The sequence below is a fragment of the Mastacembelus armatus genome, chromosome 5, assembly GCF_900324485.2.
Source record: "Mastacembelus armatus chromosome 5, fMasArm1.2, whole genome shotgun sequence".
NCBI lineage: Eukaryota > Metazoa > Chordata > Actinopteri > Synbranchiformes > Mastacembelidae > Mastacembelus > Mastacembelus armatus.
In genome coordinates this window covers 24,171,902-24,197,651 of record NC_046637.1, presented here as the reverse complement: position 1 = coordinate 24,197,651, position 25,750 = coordinate 24,171,902, and the positions used below count along the sequence as shown (strand labels likewise).

Genomic DNA, 25,750 nt, shown 5'->3' with positions numbered 1-25,750 from the left:
ATACGATGACATAAAAAGAATGGTTTACCGAAGCTAAAGAACTAATGGACTAACTGACTGCATGCCTCAGCTCTGGCAAATACCAACATACCACACTACACCAAAATGTTTGTCTTGATATATCGATCGGTATATTTGTTCAACAAAAAGAATGTTTTTTTTATTCCCATTAGAATGTAAACAACTGATGACAGAGACTGTGGGAGTTGTGTAAAAAGTCACACCTAAACTTTACTGTTACCATTTTCACAGTAACAACAATTTTTTTTAATGAGATGCTACTCATAGGTTTGAAAAAAATAATCCCAAGAGCTCTGCAGGCTCTGATATTTGGTAATTATAGAGAAATGAGGTGTCTGAAGCCTGACTGGCTGACCTTAATTTTCACCTCTATAGGGGAAAAAAAAGAAAAACGATGAACCTGAGACAGAGCTTTTTTTTCATCTGATTTTCTGCCACTGTAGAACATATAACAGGTTTCAGCCTTTAAACAATGATTCCCACCTGCTGATATAAATGAGAAATGCTTAACTTTTGAAGAAGTGGATTAAAAATAAAAACTTTTAGTGCAGCACCGTAAAGATTTCTATTCTGAAGTACTTACTACAAGTTAAAGTGGTGTTGGCTGTAGTTATCTGACAGGCCACTAACTAAGGAAAAACCTTTCCCTTCTAGCTAAACATGCACAAACCCCTGCCCTCTTATCTCGCTCAATTCCCCCTCGTTCCACCTCACTGGCTATATGGAAAAGCAGTGTGAGCTCCTCTCATCTCATCCTTCTATCTCTCCCTCATTCCTCTCTATTTCCATCACATCGCCTTTTCACCTGGACTGTTTTCATCGCTCGTGTCTCCTCATCTCCTGCCTGATTATTAAACCTTTTCACACTCCATCTCTCTCCTCTCTCAGTTTTTTTTTTTCAATCTTCCGATTTATTTCCTCATTTCTGAGATTTTAGTTGGAGATCATTAAATGTATATGTAAGCAGTCTTTTCGGCATTTAAGGAGAGACCAGTGGGACTTAGTGTGTGACTTAGCCAAGTGTGTTTGCAGTCCATTTCATAGTTACTGCTGTTTGTGAATAAGGTATTAGTCACACATAAAAACATGTCCACAAGTCAGGCTTTGTCTGTGTCTCTGTCGCCTCTTCTACAGCGAGGCAGTGATGCATACAGCTCTGTGTGGTGCGCCTCGTCAGGAATCCAGCATGTGCTGACAATCGGCCACAAGACAGGAAATTGTTTGAGCGCATATTCTTTATTCACTGATGGACGCACGCACGCACGCACGCACACACACACACACGTACACACACGTACATACATACGTACTCGCGCACGCTGTCTATTGGCCTGAATAGTCAGTTGCTTCACTTGTTCCTGAGCTAAAAACAGGATAGATCAGTTTCTGTTTTTTAGCTCCACAATAGCACGACTGAAGATAATTGGCTCTGGCCTCACATGACTCAGATGCAAAGGTGCCATTTAAACAAAATGACACCTCTGGTCTCACTGGGTTCCTGGACATGAAAGTGTCTTTGTGTACTGTTCAGACTGTTCTGTACCATCGTGTGTATGTGTGTTTTATGGAAGCTTGTGATTTTAATGCTTATACTACCTTTTTTCTTTAGATTGACCTATAGCACACAGTAAATGGTGAGATGTTCTTTGTCAGAAATAAACTATACATGATCAATACCGAGCTTAAAATGATGGACATCTACTCTGTGTCCGGGACACCTTACATGGATTATCATGAATAGTTTCTGCCTGTTTCCATGTTGTGGAATTGAACCCACATTCCCCCAAGCACAGACATCTGCATTAACCCTGATGTCCATCGGAGGACATAAATCAGCTAAACACCATGTGACACAAGCCACACGCCTGTCTCAATGTATTTATTGTGTATGATAAAGCCATTAGGTCATAGCCAACGATATAGAGATATGGTTAATAACACTCCTCAAGCGCACCCGAAACTGTATTGGGCTTAATGGACAAAGATGGATAAAGATGCTGTCCGAGTCAATAGTGAACGAGCCCAGATACACTGTGCATACTCATTTACGCGAGTATGTCAGTGGGCCTATGAGCTGATCTTGCTTGTGTCCTGTCATTACAACAAAGCAGGTCATCAGTTTGTATAAACATTTGCTAGATGACGTAATGATGCAGACGGTGGAAAATGGCAGCAGATGGTCAGTTATCTGCCTGTTTCAATCAAAGCATGCATTGAAGAGCATATTGAGTGTGATGTGGCACCAGAAGTATTAACAGCTGAGAAGATGTGTGGTAGATTAAGCCTTGTACAAGTCTTTGCAGTGCTCTGGTCAGATGTCAGGCTTTTTATTACAATTTCAGTAGGGAAGTTCAAAAAAAGTTTAGATAGCTATCAATCTGTGATATCATAGATATTAGGAAGCCATAGCAGACTGTACCCTGGACTTTGTTTTTGGTTTTCAAATTGATTCTCTAGTCATGAGCTCTGTGCTTCACCAGGAGTGAAACTTGCCTGAGATTGATGTCAGATTGGAGTTGATATTACCAGTTCTCATTGAGTTGCTTCTCATGCTGTTGGTTTATAGCTGATTCATCATAAAAGGCACTGTGTTCACATACTACAAGGAAAGCTGACCATTCATCCAACGCTGACAGTGTTGGCGGTCCACATAAGCTCACTCTGGAAACATTAAATCCAGAAAGGGGAGGCTACATTTATGGCGCCATTAAAACAGAAGGAGACAGTGATTCTTTTTAATGCCTTTCTCCTTGAAGCGACTCCTTTTCCACACGAAACCACCACCACCACCAGCACTGTCCTCAAATCCTTAGCGCTCACTTGTAATGGCGTGCCTGTTTTTACAACGGTCAACAATCTCTGGCAAGTTTGTTTACAAAGCAGTGAAGCACAAGCCAGCTCCAGCAATGTGGGTGTCATGGGTCAATCAAGCTCAAAAAGGGGAGAGAAAAGGGTGTGAGGAAGGGAAAGTAGGTGGACAGCATTTGGTAATAAGCTGTTTCGGACAGAGTAGGCTGCATTCCATTATAGTGAACTCAGTCGGGAGAAAATAAGCAGCCCTATGGAGGAATGCACTGACTGTTGTAACAGAAAGAGCTCTCTGAATGAGGTTTCATTGTTAGCATTGACTTAAAGAAGTGGTATGATCAAGTTATACTTTTAACTATATTTATTATTTTGACTCTGTTCACTGAGCGAACCTGTTCTCAGCTGTGGTTTCGTGGCATCATCACCTGTACACCCAGCTCAGAAAGCTCAAACCACAGCTTGATTGGTGGTATGAATGACTGTTGGAAAACCACAGGGCTGTTTTGAGGTTGACCATTGTGACTGGCATTGCTCATTGCTGACTCGAGTCATGGGGAGGCATGTAGATGCATGCACAGATACACAATGATGTCCGGAAGTATGTGTGCATATGCAGTTTTCTTATGTAATGCTGTGTTTTCATTGTTGAATCTTGAGACACTGCCTATTGAAGCATAGAAAGCCAGACCTGCCCCTAACCTTCACATTGCTGTTAAGACAGATGACATGCTGAAGAACCTGCTTGGTTTTTGGACTGCTCATGGTCAAATTCCACGTCATTAATCATTAGGGACAAGACTGTGAGAATCACAGGAGAGATCTTTGTCACCTGGTATTTATGTGGCCAGCAGACTTTATTGCATCATGGCTTACAGGTGTTCTTCTTAAAGCCATGTCACACAGAAATTAGCTTTATGCCACAGAAAAAAGCACAGGGTTAAACTAGCTGTACCATTAATATGTTACTTTGTGACTAACATCAGGCACACTCTGGCCTTGACCTAAATATTGCCAACCTCTACTACCTTTACACACTGACACCCATGCACACAACCACACACAGACATACAAGGGATTTGTTGTGGAAAGAAAGACACAGTCACACAAACACAGTCGAGAGATTAAGAACAAACCACTAATCTGACGGTGCCTGCATCAGTTTGTTCACGTGTCTCTATGCGCTACATCCTTTAGAAATGTGGACAGGCTTTATGTGATAGCTGGTTCTGCTGTGTTTTATTCTGTGTTGGCTCCAATGAAGGTCTTTGTTTCTTCAGGAATTTCACCCCTGAGAGAAGAACCAGGGAGGAAAAAATGGCTTGGATAGTTTGTTTGTTGTGATTCACAAATATTTGGTGTTTGAGCATTTTGTGTTTTATTTGGGTTTCTGCCTCGCTATGAGTCATAGAAGGTGGAGAAGATGAAGCAATACATGTGAGCTGTTTGGCAGAAGTAAAAGAAAGCTTGTCTGATTGAAAAGACTGGGGTAGATATAAAACAGACAAATACAGTCTGTCTACTGTTCATGTGATATTGTAATGACAAGGGCTGCATGCCTGGGAGACACCCCGGGGCGCTCGACCCAGTGTTCACCAGCCAGATCTGACACAATGTTCATAAACCGTTCAGAGGACTCATCATAGCATTCACCATGTAGCCATCTCAAGCTGCTCTGAAAATGTTCATACACAATGGTGTCTGGATACAAAACGGCCGCATGATGCTGGCTTCATGAGCAGTCACATAGATTACCTGACACACAGATATACACGGTTTATATTTGTTTAATGAGGTGATGAATTCCACATAGAGGGTTGACTACCTCACATTCCCTTTACATTACAGTTAGGAGCAGACTCACCCTGTTTAATACCTTTTAACAGGTTCAGGCAGTTCAGAGTGCTTTATAGATGACCAACAAGATGACATTCCAAACAACATTTTAGAATGATGAAATATAGTACATGCTAAAAAACCAAAAGACAGTGTTAATAAAATGTGTTGAGTGGCTATTATTGCCTTCTGCTTATATTGTATAAACACACAGCCAGTAGGGAACACCCCCTCTGCATATTTGGCAAATGCTGGCAGAACAGGGACAACTGTGCACTGTAACCTCAGACCAAAGGCACATGTGCACACATTTATGTGACCGAACACACAGACACACACACTCATTACTGCGGGTACTGGTACGCATCTGTTGGCATATAATCCCATTTATTCCTGAAAAAATAAAAGAACGTGTTCTTATTGTTGGAGAACGAGGAGAAGAAGGATTTGTGTGATGTGGTGCCCACAGTCTGTCTACCTTCTCGGAGTGGCAGCTGTCACCCACACACACGCGCACAAGCACGCGGCTGTTATCCACACGACACACTGGGTGTCAGGGAAGCAGTTGTCCTTGCAATTATTACCGCTCCAGCCCTTGAATGTTAGAGAAGATTGTTCGGCAGTTTTTACCGTCGCACTACTACCAGTTGAAGTCTGGGATAAAAACAGGAGAAATAAGTGACATCAGACTGATTATGACAAACATGTATTAATGAACCGGCTGCTATGAAGTCTTTTTTTCAAGTTTTAATGACTCTTTAATATTATGTATTTTATGAGCCTGTTGCCTATGATACTCTCTCAAAAAAACATTTAGCTTGTCTTCAAATTCCATTATTCCATGTAACAGAGCTGAGCAGCTTGTAAAGTGACTGCTGTAAAGAATTTATTCTTGGCTGACGTACTTGGGCCAAATTAATATAGAGCAAACCAGGCAGGCCAGTTTGTTTGAGACCAGTGTTTCTACTCTGCTGCTTTTTCTCAGCTGCTTCGCATCAAGGATAGCTGCTAGACAGGTCTGGAGCAGGGTTTATCACTCCAGCTGGGCTGATCACTTGAACGTTAGCCCAGCAAGGTGCTTTAAAACAGGGGACTTGATTTGTTCTGGTTCCTGGTTTCTTAACAGACACTCACACTCATACACACTACTTTTGTACTTTGGAACAAGGCATTTGTTTTAGCAGGCCACCTGCCACAGAGGGAGAGAAAGGGCACCGGCGCTTGTCCTCCACTAAACTGATTTACGTTGGCACTAAAACAGAACTCATAAGGCTTTTTATGCGCCCCAAGACTTGCCAGTCAGCTTGTTCTCCCAGCCAAGGGAGGAAGGAAATGATACAAGATACCACAATATACAATACTTCTTTATTGTCTGACCTCTTGAAAATTGGTCTTACCTCCTCTGAAATTTCTTTTGGCCCACTCGATGTCTTGAACACAATACAGGAACAGTTGTTTTTGGCACTTCATAAAGTGCTTGTTCATTTTTTGGATATTCTATCTTTGCTAAATGATTTTTGTCACCCTTTTACTTGCTGATGAACTGGTTATATGAAATAATGACACAAAAATGAATATCGGATTGTTGAAAGACTTTCTGGTTATATTGGCCCCAAGGGCACTCTAGGAATACTACTTTCAGTTATTAATGCAGTTTTTGCTGTCATTCAGCTGTTACTAAAAACGGAGAACAAATTTCCATGGACAGTGACAGATGGGCTTTTTGTGCAAACAATATCTAAGTGTAGTGAGTTATTGCAATAATGTTGATTTTCTCTGATAATCCTCAGCAGACAGAGTCACTGCTTTGTTACAGCATTTTGATTTGAGTTTGGGGGTGTATTAAGAGCTTCAGTGTTGACCCCTCCCCATCATATCCCTCCCAGTCCCTTACATAGCCTTTGATTGGGACATATGTCAGACTAGGGGGATAACCAGGCTGTAAATGACTAGCCTGCAAAATACCTACCTGCTCCATGTGTGTAGAGTCAAAGTACTGAAGCAGTTTAGAGAGTAACCCACATCCTTTACCCTGTACTGACATCAGTCCATGGGTGTGTTGTCTGTGCAGAGATTGCCACCCGTCCCTGTGTCAATCCACCCATCCATCCGTCAGTGTGTCGGGGGTTGGTAATCCATTATTCCTATATGCAGATAGTGGTGGTGGGATTAGGCAGACCCTGGGAGAGGATTAAGGCTTCTGGGTTTGGCTTGCCTTCTATCTTACCTCCTCTGTAAACAGCCATCCCCCTCTAACGCTACCCCAGCACCCGCTTCCTGCTGCCTCCTTGTGCAGTTCAATCCCTCACCCACCCCTCACCCATGTCTCTTTCTTCCCCTGGGCAAATCTCCAATCTCTGAAGTGCACTGGCTGCGGAGTGAAGAGGTGGAAGACAGATTTAGATAGAGACCCATTTAGTTTATGTGCATGTGTTTTTTGATTTGCGTGTGCATAACGTATTGGATCATTCTTTTAGTGCACTTTTTTTATGCGCGTTCATGTGCATGTATAGATTCCATTTGAGAGGAGAGAAAAAATGTAGTGGGTGTGTGTGGGTTGGAGTGTGTGTCTTTTTAAAATCTACTGCTTTCTGACACCTCTTGATTATGCTATGATTGTGTTACAATAATCGTTTGCATGTGTATATACAGGCGGCAAATTAAAAGAAAAACCTTTATCCTGTGATGAAACATTTCTGTGCTGAAGACAGCAGTCTCTTCCAGGACGACAGCACCCCATTCATAGGGCACAAGGGGACACTGAATGGTTTGATGAGTATGAAAAACTGAGCATTTAAGAGAACAGGAATATATAGAAAGTATATATAAATATACTTTTTAAATATAAAAAAAAAAAATATATATATATATATATCTATATAAAAAATATGTAAATTATAAAAAAAAGAATATATATATATATTTATACGTGTGTCTCATTCTTTCCCTCATTTGCTCATGTGCATTATCCTGTCTTCCTTGCTATATATTCCTGTTTTCTTAAATCCGCAATTCCATCCTTTGTCCTCTTCCTCTTCTCCCACATGTGACCACACATGTTGTGATGCAGTGCAGAGGGCAGAGAATCTGTCTGAGTGCTGTTCTTCTTCCTTCCTCTTCTTCATCCCTCTTCCGCAACCTTCTGCTCCTCTTTCTTCCCTCCGGTGGCGAGTGCTGTAATTGATATGCCAACGGCAATAAATCAGCACAACAGTAGACTCAGAGCGGCAACCATTATCTGAAGAGACAGGTGTACTGCTTTGGAGAAGAGGGTGAGAGAGGGAGATTTGATCCAGCCTATCTCATAGGAGTCACCAGCACTCACCATGTCACCAGTGTTTTCCTTACAAGATGCATAAAAACACACCACCACTCCATCTAATCTCCACTGTTAAAGAAAAGAAACACAATGAAAAGAAGCTGTGAAAGGTCCACCCTTTCTAAGCTTCACCTGTCTGTTATGTCTTTGACCTCCCTTTCAGTCCCATTCCCACTACCCACGGAGACACAGTACAGTCCTGTCAGTTGATAGTGTTGTGATATCAAATCCAATCAACTTAGCCCCTTACAGCCCATCATCTTTAATACTTTCCCGTGATGTGATCACGGGCCAAGCCCCCCTGACACATGGCTGCCCATTCCCAAAGCCACAGACACACTCCAGCCCAAAATGACTGACATGTTTTTCCTTGATGGTGCCAGATATGGCTTACAACCTTGTTCCAGCGCTCTTCCCACCATTTCACTCTAGCTTTGTGGAAATTGAAATTGAAGAAGATTTGGAGGGATAAGGAAAGGGAGAGAAAATGGATAATTTCTTAGGAAAAAATAAAAATGTATGTAAGAAGTGTGGTGCCTGTTTCCTCAGCAGCTGGGTATATCTGCCATGACAGGGGCTGGAAGTGGAGGGATGAAGATGAGGAAACTGGGGCCCCCTTTTTAAAGATATAAGTTTTCCATCCTCCTCCTTCTCCTGGTAGCCTTGAACTTTATATCATGCAGTTGGATCACTCCATGTTGTTGCTACTAAGTGTGTTTGTTAAAGTGTGTGTTGTAATGTTGTAATGTAGACTTATTACTTGGGATAGATAACAAGCAGCTGGAGAACCCCAGCTGCAATTTGTCGTCTGATTCGCACTCTCTTACATAAAGCTGTGACTGGCCTAAATGAAGAGGAATTACTGTACAGACAATTTTTTTCAGGTTCTCTCTCATTCTTTATCCGACTCTCTTGCTTTCTCGCTCACTCATTCTGCCTCATTGTGTCTTTCCCTCACTTGGAAATGACAATGGAAAATGAGGCAGCCTGCCTCCCTATGCACCGCCACGCTTTAAATTGACATCTGCTCTCATCGTGCGGAGCGACTGTACTGTTGAGCAAGAAATTACTTTTTTTATAGGCTGGCTCGTCACTTTATTGCGACTGCTTATGTCGAAGAGGCCCTGATCCACATCAAGTCGTTTTAATCTCAGAGTGGAGAGAGTGGCCTGTCTGTCTGCAATTACTGTGCTGAGGTGCCTTCAACCACGGGACTCCCTTCGTGTTTGATTCAAGCGCAGGTTGATTAAAATGCAGCGGAAGTGCCGTCTTCTGTTTGGCTCCTTCTGCTCCTCACTCACCTTTCTGCTCCTTTTCCCCATGTCTTTCTGTCTGTGCAGTGTGTACTTCTCTCTGTCACTTTTGGCTTGCTCTGTTTTTCTGTTTTTTTTTTTCTCTACTATGCATTTGTCTTCTCCCAGCCTTTAATTTGTGGAAACCGAATGACACTGCCTCTCCCTGAACCTGGCTAGCTTTGTCTCAGCTGAGCTATGGTTTTGCTATTCCATGAACATCGCTGCTGCAGTTACTCTTCTCTCCTGCTCATTCTCTCTTGCATTCTCTCAGACACTATTTGCAACAGCAATGAGTAAAATTGACAGGGAATTCAATGACTGCTCTTACTGAGGTGTTTAATTCTTCCAATACTTATAATAGGAGGTTTTTTTTTCCTCCCTCAGCATTTACTCACACACTCACACTTTCTTGAGCTGTGTAAAATCACATACAAGCCAGCTTTTTAAAAACTCACATTCATCCCTGCGAGTCTGGCAAGCTGACCTGTATTCTTGTTGATTGAAAGACAAATAGACCTGCTCCTGAGCAGCACACCAGGTGGGCTGCAAAAGGCAGAAACTGAGATAAGGCAAAAAAAAAAAAAAAAAAAAAAACAGAGGAAAAAAAACAATCATTGCTTCTCATGTGTCTGTCCTTGCTTTGATTTCATGTTCTTATGTTTTGTCTCCCCTCATCCCTCTTCCACATATTCCTACCATCCCGGTATTTCTGTGGCGTCTCTCATCTTTTCCAATTTGGTGTGGTCATAAAACACCCTTCGCGCAGACACTTTGATAGTCAAGGTGAAATTGAAGCGTGGGGTGCCTGGCAGAGTTGCGTCCTGTTTTGCATAATCAGCATTTACAGGAAAACTAATGCCCCAGTACTGCAGGAACATGATTGGCCTGTCAAGTAGCAGCACACACCTGGCAAACCCCACTCCTCATCGTCAGTGTGTTGTTAGAGGATCCCCAACAACTGATGTGTCTTCTCTTTTTCCCTGTTCTTTTCCTGTAAAACTATTCTATATATTATCTGTCATTTTAATATACAACCTCTGTTACTGGCATCTCGAGGTATACCAGCTGTGGGTTTTTTCTGTGTAAAACACATTTAAATATTTGTGAAAATCTCGTCAATGAAAGCAGATGTAAGTAAATGTGTATTGGCAAATTGTGAGTTTACTTGGTTTATAATCCTATGAGTACATATTTAATTACCACGAATTTATCACAGAAAGTAATTTTATCCTTTGTCTTGTTGTCTAGTTTTGAGGAGGAACAATAGAACTGAGCCATCTATGTTATAAGCCATATAGAATGTGCACTTCAATTTGCCAGTTTAATGCATAAAAGGATAATGTTGCACTGTGTTGCAACAGATGTTGAGCCACATTTAACATTTAATAGAGCCTAAGCCATCACGCTTGCTGTGCCAATGCAGTGGTTTATTTGAAAAGAACAATGACACTTCCTTTTTGGGCTTAGTTATAGGTCACATAGGTAAAAGCAGGAGAATCACAACTTACTCTATCAGCTTAAGTTATCTCTGTCTTGATATATGCTGCATACATAGCAATTGTAGCTCCCTGCAGGTTTGCATCTGTTGGATGATGTGCTGTGCTGTCATAAGAACCTGATGCCTGGATACAATTGCCTGAACTGTGACATAAATACAATAAGGGGTTACTGGATAGTGTGTTGATAGTGTTCAGACAATTACAGGAAAGCCTTTGAGCAGACCTGGCTGTAAATCGTTTGCTGTCAGTGTAACTGTGCGCACTGTCACAAACGCCCGCCTCCTAAAAAGCTACCAATAGTAACGATGGAAGTCATGAAATATTAAAGAGTTCAGTATTGTGAGTGCATAACTCATTTCAGCAAGATTCACATTATGTGTACAGAGCCTTTAATAATCTGCCCATGCCTCCCCCGCTATCTTCAGTCATAATTAAATGCTGACACACATTTGCCTTGCAGACTTGATTTGATATCATTTATTTATCACTGGGGCAAATGTTAGCTTGATTTTTTTTTTTTTTTCTCTAATCTTGGCTGTGGAATTTGTGAGCTTTTTATGCCTCTCTGCTTGCTTGATGCGTAATCAATAGAAAATCTTCCTTGGACACTCACATTTTTCTTTTTTTCCTTTTTGCCTTCCAGGGCTCCCACCTTGTAGCTCTGATGATGTTCCTGGTGACGACTTGCAACAGTGTGAACAGGAGAGTGGATCAGTAGGAGTTCTCTTTCCCCTTCCCTCATCCTCTCTCTCCCTGAAATTATCCTCCCTTATTTCTTGAAAGTAGAGCAGAAAAAGAAAATCTTGGCTTTGGGACTTGATACTAGAGCTTATAGTCCTCCTCCTCCTCTCTTTCACCTTCCCCATTCCCCCAAGCCCTGCCTCAAGACAGCCCAGATATGTGTCCCCTAGCTCGGTCAGTGGCTTCCCCTGGCATGGGGAACTTGTTTCTCCTTTTCGGGCTTGTGCTTATCATGAGCTCATCCTTCTCTGGAGGCCAACCCCCACCCTTCAAACGATTTACCCCTTCTGAATGGGGCCTTACACATCTGGCCATCCACAACAAAACTGGAGAAGTCTATGTGGGAGCTGTCAACTGGATTTTTAAGCTCTCTAGCAACCTGACGAAGCTGCGCAGTCACATGACCGGCCCAGTGGTGGACAATGAAAAGTGCTACCCTCCGCCCAGTGTGCAGTCCTGCCCCCATGATTTGGCTCAGACCCCGAATGTGAATAAACTTCTTCTGATTGACTACGCACAGAACCGCCTCATTGCCTGTGGCAGCACCTCACAGGGCATTTGCCAGTTCCTGCGTCTGGATGACCTCTTTAAGCTTGGCGAGCCCCACCACCGCAAGGAGCATTACCTGTCCAGTGTGGCAGAGTCTGGTACCATGTCTGGGGTGATCATAAGCTCTTCTCACAGCCCTACCAGCAAGCTGTTCATTGGCACCCCCATTGACGGCAAATCCGAATACTTTCCAACCCTGTCCAGCCGCAAGCTGATGCAGAATGAAGAAAATGCAGACATGTTCAGCTTTGTGTATCAGGATGAGTTCGTCTCCTCACAGCTGAAAATCCCATCTGACACTTTGTCCAAATTTCCTGCCTTCGACATCTATTATGTGTACAGTTTCAGCAGTGAGCAGTTTGTCTACTATCTAACAATGCAGCTGGATACCCAACTGACTTCCCCTGATGCTAGTGGAGAGCAATTCTTTACTTCCAAAATAGTCCGGCTGTGTGTGGACGACCCCAAGTTTTACTCCTACGTCGAATTCCCCATTGGCTGCACTAAAGATGGAGTAGAGTACCGCCTGGTGCAGGATGCCTTCTTGGCTCGGCCAGGTCGGCAGCTGGCCAACTCTCTGGGGATCTCCGAAAATGAAGACATCCTCTTCACAGTCTTCTCTCAGGGTCAGAAGAACCGGGCCAAACCACCCAAAGAGTCTGCATTGTGCCTGTTCACTCTGAAGAGGATAAAGGAGAAGATCAAAGAGAGGATTCAGTCCTGCTACAAGGGAGATGGGAAACTTTCCTTACCCTGGCTGCTCAACAAGGAACTCGCCTGCATCAACTCGGTAAGCTTAGACATTCCTATCTCCTCTTTCTGTTGTTCTGACACACTTTACAACCTGTTTCATTAGAATGAATCAGTTTAGTTATAAGTCAAGGTATAAATGTTAGTATTTTATGGCGAAGTGTTCTCTTTGATGCAACTATAATAGCATTAGTATTAGTTGGCCTTTTAGGTCAGTCTAATGGGACAGTTAGCTGGGAGCACTACTCACTTAAGAATTACAATGAAAGTATTTCTCATAGCAGACATGAACATAGATACAGTGGTCAAGTATTAAAGACACTGATACTACTCCTATTTCTCCACATAACATTTTTTCTCTACATGCCTGATAACTAAACACATGCCTGATAACTAACCACAAGCCTACCCACAAGCCACTGCATCAGGTCTGCAGTGATTAACAAAATAAAGTGTGCAAAGCTTTTCCTTCTCTCTCATACTATTTTCTTTTCACTTTTTCCTGCACATTTTCTCTCTTCACACGCTTGGCTCTTTGAATTAGTCAGACAGGGGACATCATTAGTCCAGTCCCCTGGATTTGTGAAATGTCACTCAGGAGTAGCTCTTACACACACACACACACACACACACACACACACGGAGCATGGATCATTGCGCTGCAGTGTGAGATCCTGGGGGATAGCATGAGCTAGACTTGTTTTTTCCTAACTAATCCACAGTGCATGGCCCTGTATGTGTTACAAGAACACCTCTCACACAGACACACATGCATACATGCTCTCACTCACACTGGCTACCATAAAACAGCACACGATCCTGTTTTCTCAATGGTCAACATATATACCGGCTCAAATCCTTTATTTTCTTTGGCCTTAATTCCTCATTCACCCACCTCTCCCCATATTCCACTCTCTCCTCGTCACACCTGCCTGAGCCCTCTTATGTCTTTATTCCTTCTATTAGTGTTTAGTTTGCCTCACTTGTAGATGGCCACATGTCTCAGTGACCCCATCTTCTGTTCTGTGTGCTCTTTAAATTCACCCACCCATTCCTTCCATCCTGCTCTTGTTTAAGATAGCTTAATTAAAAGACCTGTTTTAAAGCGATTTCTTCAAATGTCAGTGCACACCACTTTTACCGGCAGGTGTCTTCATTACACACACACACACACACACACACACACACACACACACACACACACTAACTCTTCACCCTGTGTTATGTCTAATGGAGTGGGATACTTGGTAAGAACAGCACTCTTCCTCTGTGTAGGTCTTCATTAGCTTGAGTGCACTGTGTGTGTTTTGTGTGGTAGCGTAAAGGATGTGAATGACCCAGCCAAGTCCTTTTTCACTTCCCTTTCTCTCCCTCTTTTGCCACCTTCTGTTCAGTGGTTGTCTTCATTCTTTTTTGTGGCTTTTCTTTCTTAGGGTCCATCAAACTGACAATAGTTCTGAGGAAAAAAAAGGCCATCTCATTTGTTTCAGTTAGACCTTTGCACTGGTGCAGCAGGAACGCTTGGTGCATGGTGTCTTGGTGTAAAGATGTAGTTCAGTACAATAAAGAGTTTGACTCTACCTTTATTGTAGAATGGTACACTGTCGATCAGTAACTTAGTGCACTGGCCTGGCAAACTCTGCATGTGCAAGTGCACATGCCAGGTAAGTAATGTTGCACTGTGCTGATATGCTGCTTACCTCATCAGGATTTGGTTAGAGGAGAAATGATTGCTGCCATGATAACTTTCAGAAGATTTCCAGCATTAATGCAGTGATAAGACGCCAGACTAGGCTTGCTGGTTTGCGCTTGAGTGAATGAACATGAATCAACACCTTTACTGCTAAAACCTTCACTTTTATCTTTATGTAAAATCATTCATCCATCTGTACATGCATCCACTGTTTAGTGTATGTTTGATCCTTACATGCCTTTTTCTTCTTCCGCTCCCTGTCCCACTCTGCCAGTCGGCCTTGTTACCATAGCTACTGGGGTTTTGATAAGGATTACATTCACCAATATAAATAAATAATAAACAAGTCTTTAAGAGACTGTCATATTAACTGTCATTCATGATGCAATAGGCACACAGATAAACTGACCGTCTGACCCCATGACAGCAGCTAGGCTGAGGGGACAGCGTCAGGTTAATGAGGCCTGCTACATTGCCCCTAAGCACTGGCCTCATGTCAACTGCCCACCACTAACCTCTACCTCAGTCAGTAACACTAGGAACCTCAATTCTGACCTCAGATGAGTGTTCGGTGTTGGTCAGCATAATGATCATAAAACAGCACAAAAATAAAAATGAAATTACTAAGAGACCATTTAAGATATGAACATACCGATTTTAACATTAACAACTAGAATGAGCGTAGTTCCCGTGCCAAGTAGTGATGTAATTATGTTTGTGTAATAATCACTTTAATGAAGTTGGTATTACTTTGTCAGCCTTTTTAAAAATTCTGAACTTAAGCGTTAACTGGGAACCAATACAAGTGAAGTAACCTAAGACATTATTCTGGGTTTATACAAGCCACTTACTAGATGATTGTTCTCTGTGTAGCAGTTAGACTAGAGGTGAAAGACAAACTTACAAAACTAACTTTGGCCATTTCTCCACTTAATCCAGGTATATGAACTGGCAGTCCCTTGCTCCACAGCCCCCTAACCTTTAAGCTATTGGTGTTTGGCTCTGAGCCCCACCCACAGTTTCCCAGTCGCTTCAGGAATTCAAATGCATTTCCCTAACCTCTAGGCGAACGAACTCATAAATGCCCACCCCAACTGCATTTGACTCAGTGTGGGAACGGCATTGTGATGTGATGTGATGTGATGTGGGAGTATATACGTGTGGAGGGAGAGGGGATGGAGGCATGGTGGGGGCTACTGCCCTGGACAGCTGCAAAGCCATTATCCATGACCCGCCACTATGTCAGCTCCTTGTGTAGAGTTTACATCTGTGCTAATACTGATTTCTAGCCAGTGGCCATCATTACAATGAGATGTTTATGGGTGCAGTGAAATGGAGGCTGTTTCCTGTAAAAAAACAAAAAAACAAAACAAAACAAATGTTAGAGCACATATGCAAACAGGCAGATACACACACCATTCATCACCCCGGCCCTGTTACCTTTCTATATTTATCTGCTGTGTGTGTATGTGTGTGTTTGTTTGCATGTTTCTGCTTTGTCCCTGAGCTTTATTAGTGAACCCCTGACCTTCTCCCTGGTTTGAGAGTGGATCAATAGAAACCATTTCCACACAGGGACGGAGAGAGAGAGAGAGAGGGAGAGGGAGTTAGGGTGGAGCGACAGAGAGATGAATGCAGAAACAAAGAGGAAAGACAATAAGTGTTTTAGGGTAAAAGGGGGGAAATGAGAGAGGCATATAGGTGAGACGAAGAAAGGATGTACAAGTTGCAGAAAATAAGAGGGACAGCAGCCAGAATCACAGAGCAGGTTGAGGACGTAGAGAGAGAGGTGCAGGATGTAGGCGGGTATAAAAATGAGAGAATAAGAGGTAGAGAGAGAAAGAAGAAGAGTTAGATGCCTTATCAACCGAAAGTAATGTACACAGAGAGAAAAGGAATTTGAAGGATGGTGTTAAGATTACAAAAAGTGTGAAAATAAACAGTGAGCTGAGGAAAATGCTTCAAGGTAAAAGGAAGAAACTGGAAAAAGAAAGAACTAAAAAGGGGTGAAATTTAACAGTGCTCTTCTATTTTCAGTTTCTTGCAGGAGATTAGTTCAGGTTTGTGTGTTCAGGCCTCATCAACCTGCCTGAACTGGTCGCTGTGGAAATGTTTGTACTGTAGGCATTCCTATATATGCTAACACTGCATTGTTGAAAACAGGAAAGGAAAACAAGAAGCTGCAGGCTAGATGAAGAATGAAGATATGTCCATTTTAGTGTGGGCACCATGAAATTGTCCAACTATGTCAGTCATAAAGGACATTGATATGGATTTTCCACAGTCACGGCTGGCTAATCATATTTCAGATATGACGTAACTGTTGAGTTCTGAGTGATGACGGTTCAAATGTTGATGAGAGAAAATCGTATGTATGGAGAGTGAGAGGATGAAAAACAGTCAAGGAGAAAGCAGCAAGCCTTTTACAGCCAGGGTGTGCGAGGAGAGGCAGTGATTCACCGACAGAGAGAACAGGAGGGCAAGAGAAGAGTGATAGCACCAGAAATCTTTTCATCGCCACTGCCAAGAACAGCAGGAGAAAAGGGCAGATGACAGAAAGTGCTGAGGGAAATAGGAGGAGGAGGAGAGAGCGTGATTGAATGCAAGCTACTGCACAAATAATATCGGTGCCCGTCACCTGGCCACCACACTGTCCTCTTCAGCAGCACACCTCTCTGTCATGTCAACTGTCTGTATATGTATGTGTGCTGTTGTTGCTGACAGGGTGTGTATATCTCAGAGCAGGTTCTGTAATGAGGACTGAGAAACAATAATACTCCTTTCAGTATGTGTTTCTCTTATGAAATATTGCTGAATTTAAAGAGCACTCCAGTTAGAGACAGTCAGGCACTCTGTTGGTTAATTGGTCACTGTGCAGAATATATGTTCTTACTTAATTCATCATCTTAAACTCTGATTTCCAGCTGCTTTCTCCACAAGCACAAGTGGAAACGCCAGTAGTAAGCTTTTATATTATTAAAGTGCAGCTATAGAGAGTTAATTGAACAGTCATGGACAGCAGGGCAGCAGAGGGAACTGTGATCAGCATCATAATATTATCTGAAAGCTCATCTTCTGTAGCAGTCTCCAAGTTCTAGGCTCCTTCTACTGGATGATATGTAAACATTTTGCTCTGGGCATACCAGCTGTCAAAATCTATTTTTGTTTTGTGTTGAAATACTTAGAATGAGTGAATCACAGAGTAACACAAATAGATAGATATTAGCCAGCTGTTTCAAAACACTGTTGCTCAAAACATGCATTTGCATATTTAGGTAGTGCTAAGTGTCAGTTTCTATGATATACCTTTCTCCACAGGAACTACTGCAAACACCGTAGAAATCCAATGAAGTACGCTGCAAGGAGAATGTAGGTTCCTAATGCTGAGCTCCAACTGAATCAGCTAGAAAAATACAATTGGTGGTTTAGGCCCTGATGTCAGCACATACTAAACATTAAAAGCCTTAAACTAGAACTTGCAGATTGGAAAAGAAAGAAAAGATTTTGATCAGAACATTCCTTTTTCTCGCTGGGAGCACTGCTGCTACTTGTCCCTACATGAGCTTCATAGACTATTCAAAATGTCAGGTTGCTTTCTCTTGATCACCAGATGGATGGGAAGGTTTTGAACTCTGTCACAAGCCAATTCATCAATCAATTGGAGAATCACTTGGTTAAAAAAAAAAACAAGTCATTCTCATCTTTTAATGTTGCATTCACCAGCTGTTGTGTAGCCAATGTCAAAGGTGAGATTCAATGGTAATGATGTAATATGTTAATTGCTCATTTGTGAACCATGTTTATTTAAAATTGGTGGAAGTCAGTGTAGGTACTATGATGTCTTTTTTCCACAGAATAAGCAATATTCACTTATGGGCGATGGAGGTTTCAGATAGAAAGGTGGGATTTGTTCTTTGTTCAGGCATTGAGGCTGTGACTGCATATACCAAACTATCGAGCTCGGTTTAAGACAAAAATTATTGCTGTTGTTGGAGTTGTAGATTATCAGCGAAGTGCGCGTGCGTGCGTGCGTTAGTGTTTTTGCTTTACTCAGGGATAGCTGCAGAGAGGAACATGGTCATTAGAGTAAGTAGTGTCCTGTGGTGAGCTGCACAGCGGAATAGCAGATGCAAATGTTAGAACCAATCCCTTCACCTATGGCTGATATGAATTCACTCAATAGGAGAATACTGCACTCAATCACTGTGTTCGATAAAACAGAGCACACACTGAGTTCTCCTTTCTGTTCTATAAACCTGTAATATTTATTTAGAGGGGGGACAGTTAACATAGTTGGTGATATAATTATTACGAGTATTCATTTCTGTTATGCACATTAAAACAAATATTCAGTCTCATGAGCCCAAACTAAGTAAACTGAGCTGATTTTCATTGGATGTTATAGAAAAGATAAAGTAGAATTGACTCCAAGGCCAGGGCCAGGGCCTAAGCTCATTAAATCCATCTTTATGAATATCATCTAATGAATCTAACTCATTTGTGGTCTTTGTAAATCTCAGTCCTGTTTCTGTAGACCTAATCTGAAAGGATGCAGCAGCAAATACGTTTAAGTAATTAGACCTGATTAATTGAGCTAGAGCTGATGAGCGAAGTTAAGTGACAGTCTAAATGAGTTGAGACAGCCATTGGGTGGGTTGTCTTAAACATTATTGGTACTACTGGTCCATTTTTCGGTTCTGATTTGATTTGAAATGAGCAATCTGTTCATTTTCAAACTGGGCGGAGTTTCAATTTGCATCACATTGGTGTATGTGGGAGCTTGTGTCTGAACTAACAATATCACGCCCACTCTGTGCTCAAGCGTCGCTCTCATCCCATTATTAAAGTACAATAGAAAACCTTCTGGAAAAGACCCCATGCAGACTGTGTGTGAGCTGCTTAATTCTCTCTCATGCGTTTTCCTGACCTTTCTCTCCCTTTCTCTGAGGAGTGTTTAGCTCAACAAATACCCAGCTCTAGCACCACTCTAATGATACTAATTGTCAGTGTAATTATGTATTGATCTGTACTGTGCGTAGAGTGGTGTGTTGCATACATCATTATCAGCAGTAGTCAGAAAATGTGGGGCAGGGGTTGGCGGGCTTCATTTATTGTGCATGCTAATTCAGATTACTGATTATATTTACACAAAGTAAGTCTATACTTACGAAAATGTATTTTCAGATTTTTAAAAACATTTTCCTACTATTTCATAGCCAGGCCTATGTGCAAATGTGAATGGATATTTTTGAGAAATAGTGGCTGAATTATGCTGAATTAACATTACTTGAATTTATCTTTGGTCGCAATAATCCTATACTTTTGAACTGGTTTTTCATATGCCTTAAGGTCCAACTAGTATTTGAATTTGTGGACCCAGTCTACTACTGCTCGTCACCGACCTGCTCCATCAGTCGGAGGTTAAGTACTTGGCTTAAGGGCACCTGTGGTGGTTGATGATGGAGTGAAGAAATGTTTACTTTCCACACCCACATCTCGGCTGGTATTCAGATTTGAACTGATGACCTTCCAATCACAGGCACTCCTCTTTTTCTAACTGCCTGTAGAGCTTACATTACCAAACATCTATTTTCAAGTGGCTGTGCACGTCTTTTCATGCATTTATGGGTAGATTTTTTCCTGCGCACACTCCATACCATATGTATTATTTTTCCTCTGTCTCTCCCACTCAGTTGGATTGTGGTCTACACATGTGGTGACAGCTTTTGTAAGCAGCTCTCTGAATAGGTGCCAAATCCTTGAGGTTTCCCTGTCTGCCTGGAGTGCACTCAACATAGAAATTACTACCCTGCAACCCATGAATATGGAATTGGTGCAGTCATCTCTTTTTCTACATTATTGATCAGTGAGAATAAAGTTGCAAATTCTAGAAAACAGTGTTTTTGAAGAAAACCGTTTATAGACTGTAAATAGTTTGGACAAAAATAAATTCCGTCTTGTCAGTTTTTTTTCTTATTTTTACTAATACACCATGAGTCTAACACCGCTGAGAAAACAATCAATTAAAAAGACTTAATCTCCCTGGAACCAGTGCCATCACAGCTGACGTCACTGACGTCATCATCTTGAGATTTTTAAGTTTTGTTATTCTAGACACAGAGGTTGTTTTACAGGTTTGTGATTGTGTCTGTTTGTTCGTGTTCGTGCATATGTACACAGTTTTAGTATTACATGCACAGGGGTGTCTTTATGAAGCCCTATGCTTGGGGATTATTACAACAGTCACTTTTATGAAGTTAAAAAAGGAAACGCACTAATTTTTAGAAAAATCTAAACTCACTCTCTGATCCCCTGAACGTTGTTGTTGACTGCAAAATTAAAATTCAAACTCTGTGTTTGGCCACTGTTCAATAAGAGAATGAGTCATGAAGGAATTACAAACATTAGATGAATAATTCCTTTAATTGAAACGCAAATTGCTTTTTGATTGTGATGTAAGAAAATCCCTAAAGCAATTTTTGCACGAGTAGGTTTAAGGAACAAAGGAAAGTAACTATAATAACTAGAGGAACGTCTTACAATCTGCACGTGAGTCACAGTATTTGTTTTTGTATGGGAATCATAGTCTACGGGAAGTGAGCCTGTTATCAGGTCAGCAGGCTGCGTGTGTGGTTGCCAAGTTTTTTCTCCCTTTGCTACTGGCTAAATATTAGCATTTGAGAGAGGGACCTGTACACCTTCAGGTTAGTGATGTCAGCTGACCTAAACCACACAGCCACACTCATACATGCATGTAAACTTTGCATTATGAATGTGTCCCTTTGGATGCCATCAGATGCTCAGGCTGCTCTTCTGCTTTATAAATCAGCACAAGAACGTGTGCTTGTGCGCCTGTAAGCACACACACACACACACATGCACGCATATGCACACACATACATACAAACTCTGTAGCACTGCTGGTGTTTATTCTTCTTGAAGAAACTCCAGCAGTGCCACCAGGAGTTCAAGGCCCCTGCAGAGATTTCTGGGTAATTTATGACTTGCCCTCTCCCAGAATCCCTCACTCTGCTTGAAGCCAGGCAGATACACAGACACACATGTCAGGTAGAAGGTACCTGCACCTGCTAACATAGTGTGTGTGTGTGTGTGTGTGTACACACTGTGAAAACCCTTTATCATGTGATATGAAAAGAAGGTGGAAGGCTACAGAGAAACAGCCCCTGTGGTTAATGCCATATACTTTCTGTTTGTCTTTCTTGCTGTCCACTTCTCCTCCACTATCTCTTAAATATATATATAAAAACACACACACACTCTGACTCTGACAGAAATGTAGCATTTCGTGCACGTGCCTTTTGTGTATGCAATAATATCACTCAGATACGTTAGATTTGACACTTCTCGGAAATGGGTGTGCGTTTTGTCAAAAGTGTGTTTGTGTGTCTTTTAGCTGGATGTGGAGAGAGCTGATGACTTGTGAGGAGAGGGCACTGCCTCTTACACAGACATACACATGCACAAACACACGCAAGCACATGCACAGATGAATTGCAGGCTTGTCTTGAAACCATGCTGTCAGCATTAATACCACCCCCTTTCTCTCCTCTCTATTCCTTTCCTGTTCTCACGCAGTAAATATCTTTAATGTGTTTAGTGTATATGTATTTGTGTTTTTATGCAAAAACAAAGCACCTGCTAATTTTCGATGTTGCCCAGTTCATTCGCATGTTTGGAAATGAATGAAAGTTTGTGTTTGCCAACATGTTTTCCTTCCATCTTTATAGCCATAACTCATATTTGAACACCATACTTGTTACCATACACAAGCCCATATTGTATTCGTTGTTTTCATACATTTCACTGAATGGAGGTGACTAGCGATGAATTCCACTTGTGGTCGGCATAATGTGTACCCTGACATATTTTTCTGACATAATAAGTTCACGAAAAAGCAATAACAGGGGAATGATTATTCGGGTATTTCCTTCAGCGCAGGCCAACCAGCTCACATCTGTAATCAGTCAGTGTTATTGTGGGCCGAGCTGTGTGTACATGCATGTTTGATGCCATATAAATGGCTATATTTCATCATTTTGCAGTGTGAAGTGGATGAAGCAGTTCCACCCAGGGGAAACCACCACGGTTGTGGCTGTTTTCCAGCAAATCACGTGACCTCTAGCTGTTTCTAGGGACCACTCCGGGTTTATTTATGTGCTTGTCTATGTGTCTGTGTGTGTAGCCCTCATATATTGTATCAGCAGTATCTAGGTTACATGTCTCTGACCTTCAATATCAGCTGACAGCACATAAATGCTGTATATGCAACCCAACTGTCACAGCTCACGCTTACCAATTGAAGATCCAGCTTAGGGAAATGTATCCATTTCTTATTCACGATACGCACTGGACCTTTACAACGGAATAATCTGCACAAATACTATTTTGACAATTGGTTACTCTACTCTTAAACTCAGTGGGTTTGACTGTTGGTCAAACCAAATGTTTTAGGACATAACCATGGGTTCTAGATGTTCGTGGTTGGCAGTTTTTGTTTTTTTAAATTGTAGTGATTAAAAACACATTTATAATTGATGTAATGAACATTTGTCTGTGTGATGATTGACTAGAACTGAGGTGAAATAAAATTCACAATTATTAGCTCCTCTCATCACTTTTCACATTTCTGCCTGAATCTCTCTCTCTCTCACACACACCCACACACCCATCCTTTTGGGAGGAGGTCTTAAGGAGAGAAGGCCATGTGCCTACGAACTTCAGATCCACAAATGCATTCAAAGTACACTGCATGCGCCCTGTGAAAATCAAAACAAGAAACCACCTCTTCTGCATTTGTAAGACCCTGTTGCCAAAGTCAGCGGAAGGTTGTTGGCTTAACTCTTTCATCCCTGGAGGAGTTCTGCGTCTTTGAAAACACTGCAGAAAGCTAAATACCGTCTCCATCCATTATCCCAGCAGAAACCACAGACTGTCCTACTCTTTCCATACTGAATATCAGCTCTAATTCACGTGGGAATCTTTTGGGGCCTTAAATTGCAGAACCCACATCAGGATGAAACCCCAATTAAAATGCCTTCCAACCTCAAGGGATATGTCTTTTATTCCATGCTGATCTATGCTTTTTAAACCTTCCAGGCTTGCAGGAATGTTATAGCGCCCTTTCCCTGCAGTGCTGTAGAGGGACCTTTATAGTCTACTATATGTAAAAGTGTGTGTGTGGTGGTGTCTATTACACCTTATGAGCTCCAGTGGCTATTGTATACAGTATTTTCGACAGTTAGTCTCCTCTATTGAAGATGGATTAACCCTTTTAACTTGTTTTCTTTAGGCTCTGACAGCACAGGATTGCTTGTGTGTGTGTGTCTGTGTCTGTGTGTGTGTGTGTGCGCGCGCCCATGTGCACGTGACTGACTAATCCAGATTGATGGATTTCTATCCCCTGACTATATGGTTTAAAATTGTTGCCCCTAGTTGTATGTCATATGAAGACGATGGGAATTGTTCAGTTGCTTGTAGCCAAATCCTTGTGTCCACACAGGAAATAAACAAGATGCTCCGGTAGACTCGGTGTGTATGTGTGCAAAGGTTTACAAGTCCATATGCGTTTGTCACTGTGAGTTGTCTGTCAGTTGCTTTTGTTCCGACAGAAGAAATTGCCCCCTAGCCATTAGCAGTTACAAAAGAAAGCTGTTTCAGGTAATGGCTGTGTGTGTTACTGTGCTTCTTAAAAACACACACACAAACATACAGAGGCTTGAATTAAATTTTGCTATTTTGTCTTTACTTTTTCTGTGTGACTTCACTGCACAAAGAAAGAAATAGGGACCAATGGAGAGTGAGCTCTGTATTGTCTGCAGTTGATAGGCAGGGTCTTGACAACATAATGTGACCCAAACAGGTGTGTGAGAGCCAGAGGAAGAGACTGGTGAATGAGTGAGGGATAGAAGCAGAAGGAGAGTTGCTGAGGAAGGGTGGATGATGAAGCAGAAGCAAAGCGATTAGGCGAGAAGGGAGGGATGGATGGATGGATGGATGGAGGTAGAAAAAGACAGGGAGTGGGATATTGATGTTTGCTCAGTTACTGTAGCAGCTGCAAGAAGACGGAGATAAAAAGTGAGAAAGTAGAAAAAACCAGAATAACGAGTTATTGACATGTGCTGAGCTGCAGGCTGTTTAGGCAGACTGGGAGGGAGAGTTTGTGTCAGGAGTAGGGGTGGTGGTGCTGAGGGGGGTTATCTTTTTTTCTCCTGCAAGGATCAATCAGATGATGTAGTGATAAGACTGTGGATTACACCGTCATTTACACACTCCCTGTGTATGTGTGTGTGTGTGTGTGTGTGTGTGTGTGTGTGTGTGTGTGTGTACCAACTCACATGTCTTTTGGCTCTGGTTATTCAACCATTCAATTCCACACGTATGCCTATATAAATAGTGTTTCCTTTATAAACCTTGGGATACTATCTATAAGTTTATATTGAATATGGCGATGATTGTTTTTTTATTAAATCAATTTCCCTGAGCCCAAATTTGTGTTTATTTCTATTACCTTTGCCTGATGAACACACTTTACAATGTGGTACAACAGAGATAAATGGGAAATTATCATATTTCACAAGCTGTGAAAGTGACTTCTTATTATTATTTTGGCATCAGTCAAACCATATTGATAGATTTATTTTAAAAATGTGTACAAAAGTAGAAAATGTGGTAGTTTGACAAACCAATTGGCTGGTTTATTAAACTGTCTGTGTCTGTGGCTCTTTAACTGTTCTGGGCGTGTGGTGACTGGTTAAGGCATCATATGGGTCAGTGGAGTGCCTGGGGCGACAGGCCCCATGTGACACTGGAATGCTCCAGATACTGTGACATGGTCAACAGCATTATCCCCATGTCATGCTGTGGCTGAATAGTTAATAATATGCTCCTGGTTTTGCATGATGCAGCTCTGTTTGGGAGAATGTGGTGTGAATTTTTGAATTGCCCATGTTTGAATAGCCTATTTAACATGTTGGATAATCAAGTAATAGCATTAAAGTTAGATGTCACCTGCAGGCTTCACTGCGCTTCCATTATGCAGTGGAAACAAATAGCAAATTGACTTTAAAACAACTTTGTTGCCTTGAAGATCTGCTTTAAGAGGTGTCCTGCTGGATCCCTGTTGAGGAGCATGCTGTGATATTTTATGTATTTTCTATGCACATTTCCTATAAACAAAAACGAGGATGCAAAAGTATTTGATTGCACAAGGTAAACATATAAT

At 41.8% G+C, this 25,750-nt stretch overlaps 1 protein-coding gene across 5 annotated transcripts in view; it reads left to right on the top strand.

The window, feature by feature from the left end:
• The window catches only part of plxna1b (plexin A1b), a 179,141-nt gene that overhangs the window by 22,620 nt on the left and 130,771 nt on the right, over positions 1-25,750 (top strand). For all 5 annotated transcript variants that reach the window (XM_026306156.2, XM_026306158.2, XM_026306159.2 and 2 more), the window contains one exon: positions 11,419-12,855. In XM_026306156.2, coding sequence (XP_026161941.1) covers positions 11,674-12,855 — 1,182 coding nt within the window. In that variant the 5' untranslated portion in view covers positions 11,419-11,673. The remainder of the gene's footprint in view (positions 1-11,418; positions 12,856-25,750) is intronic.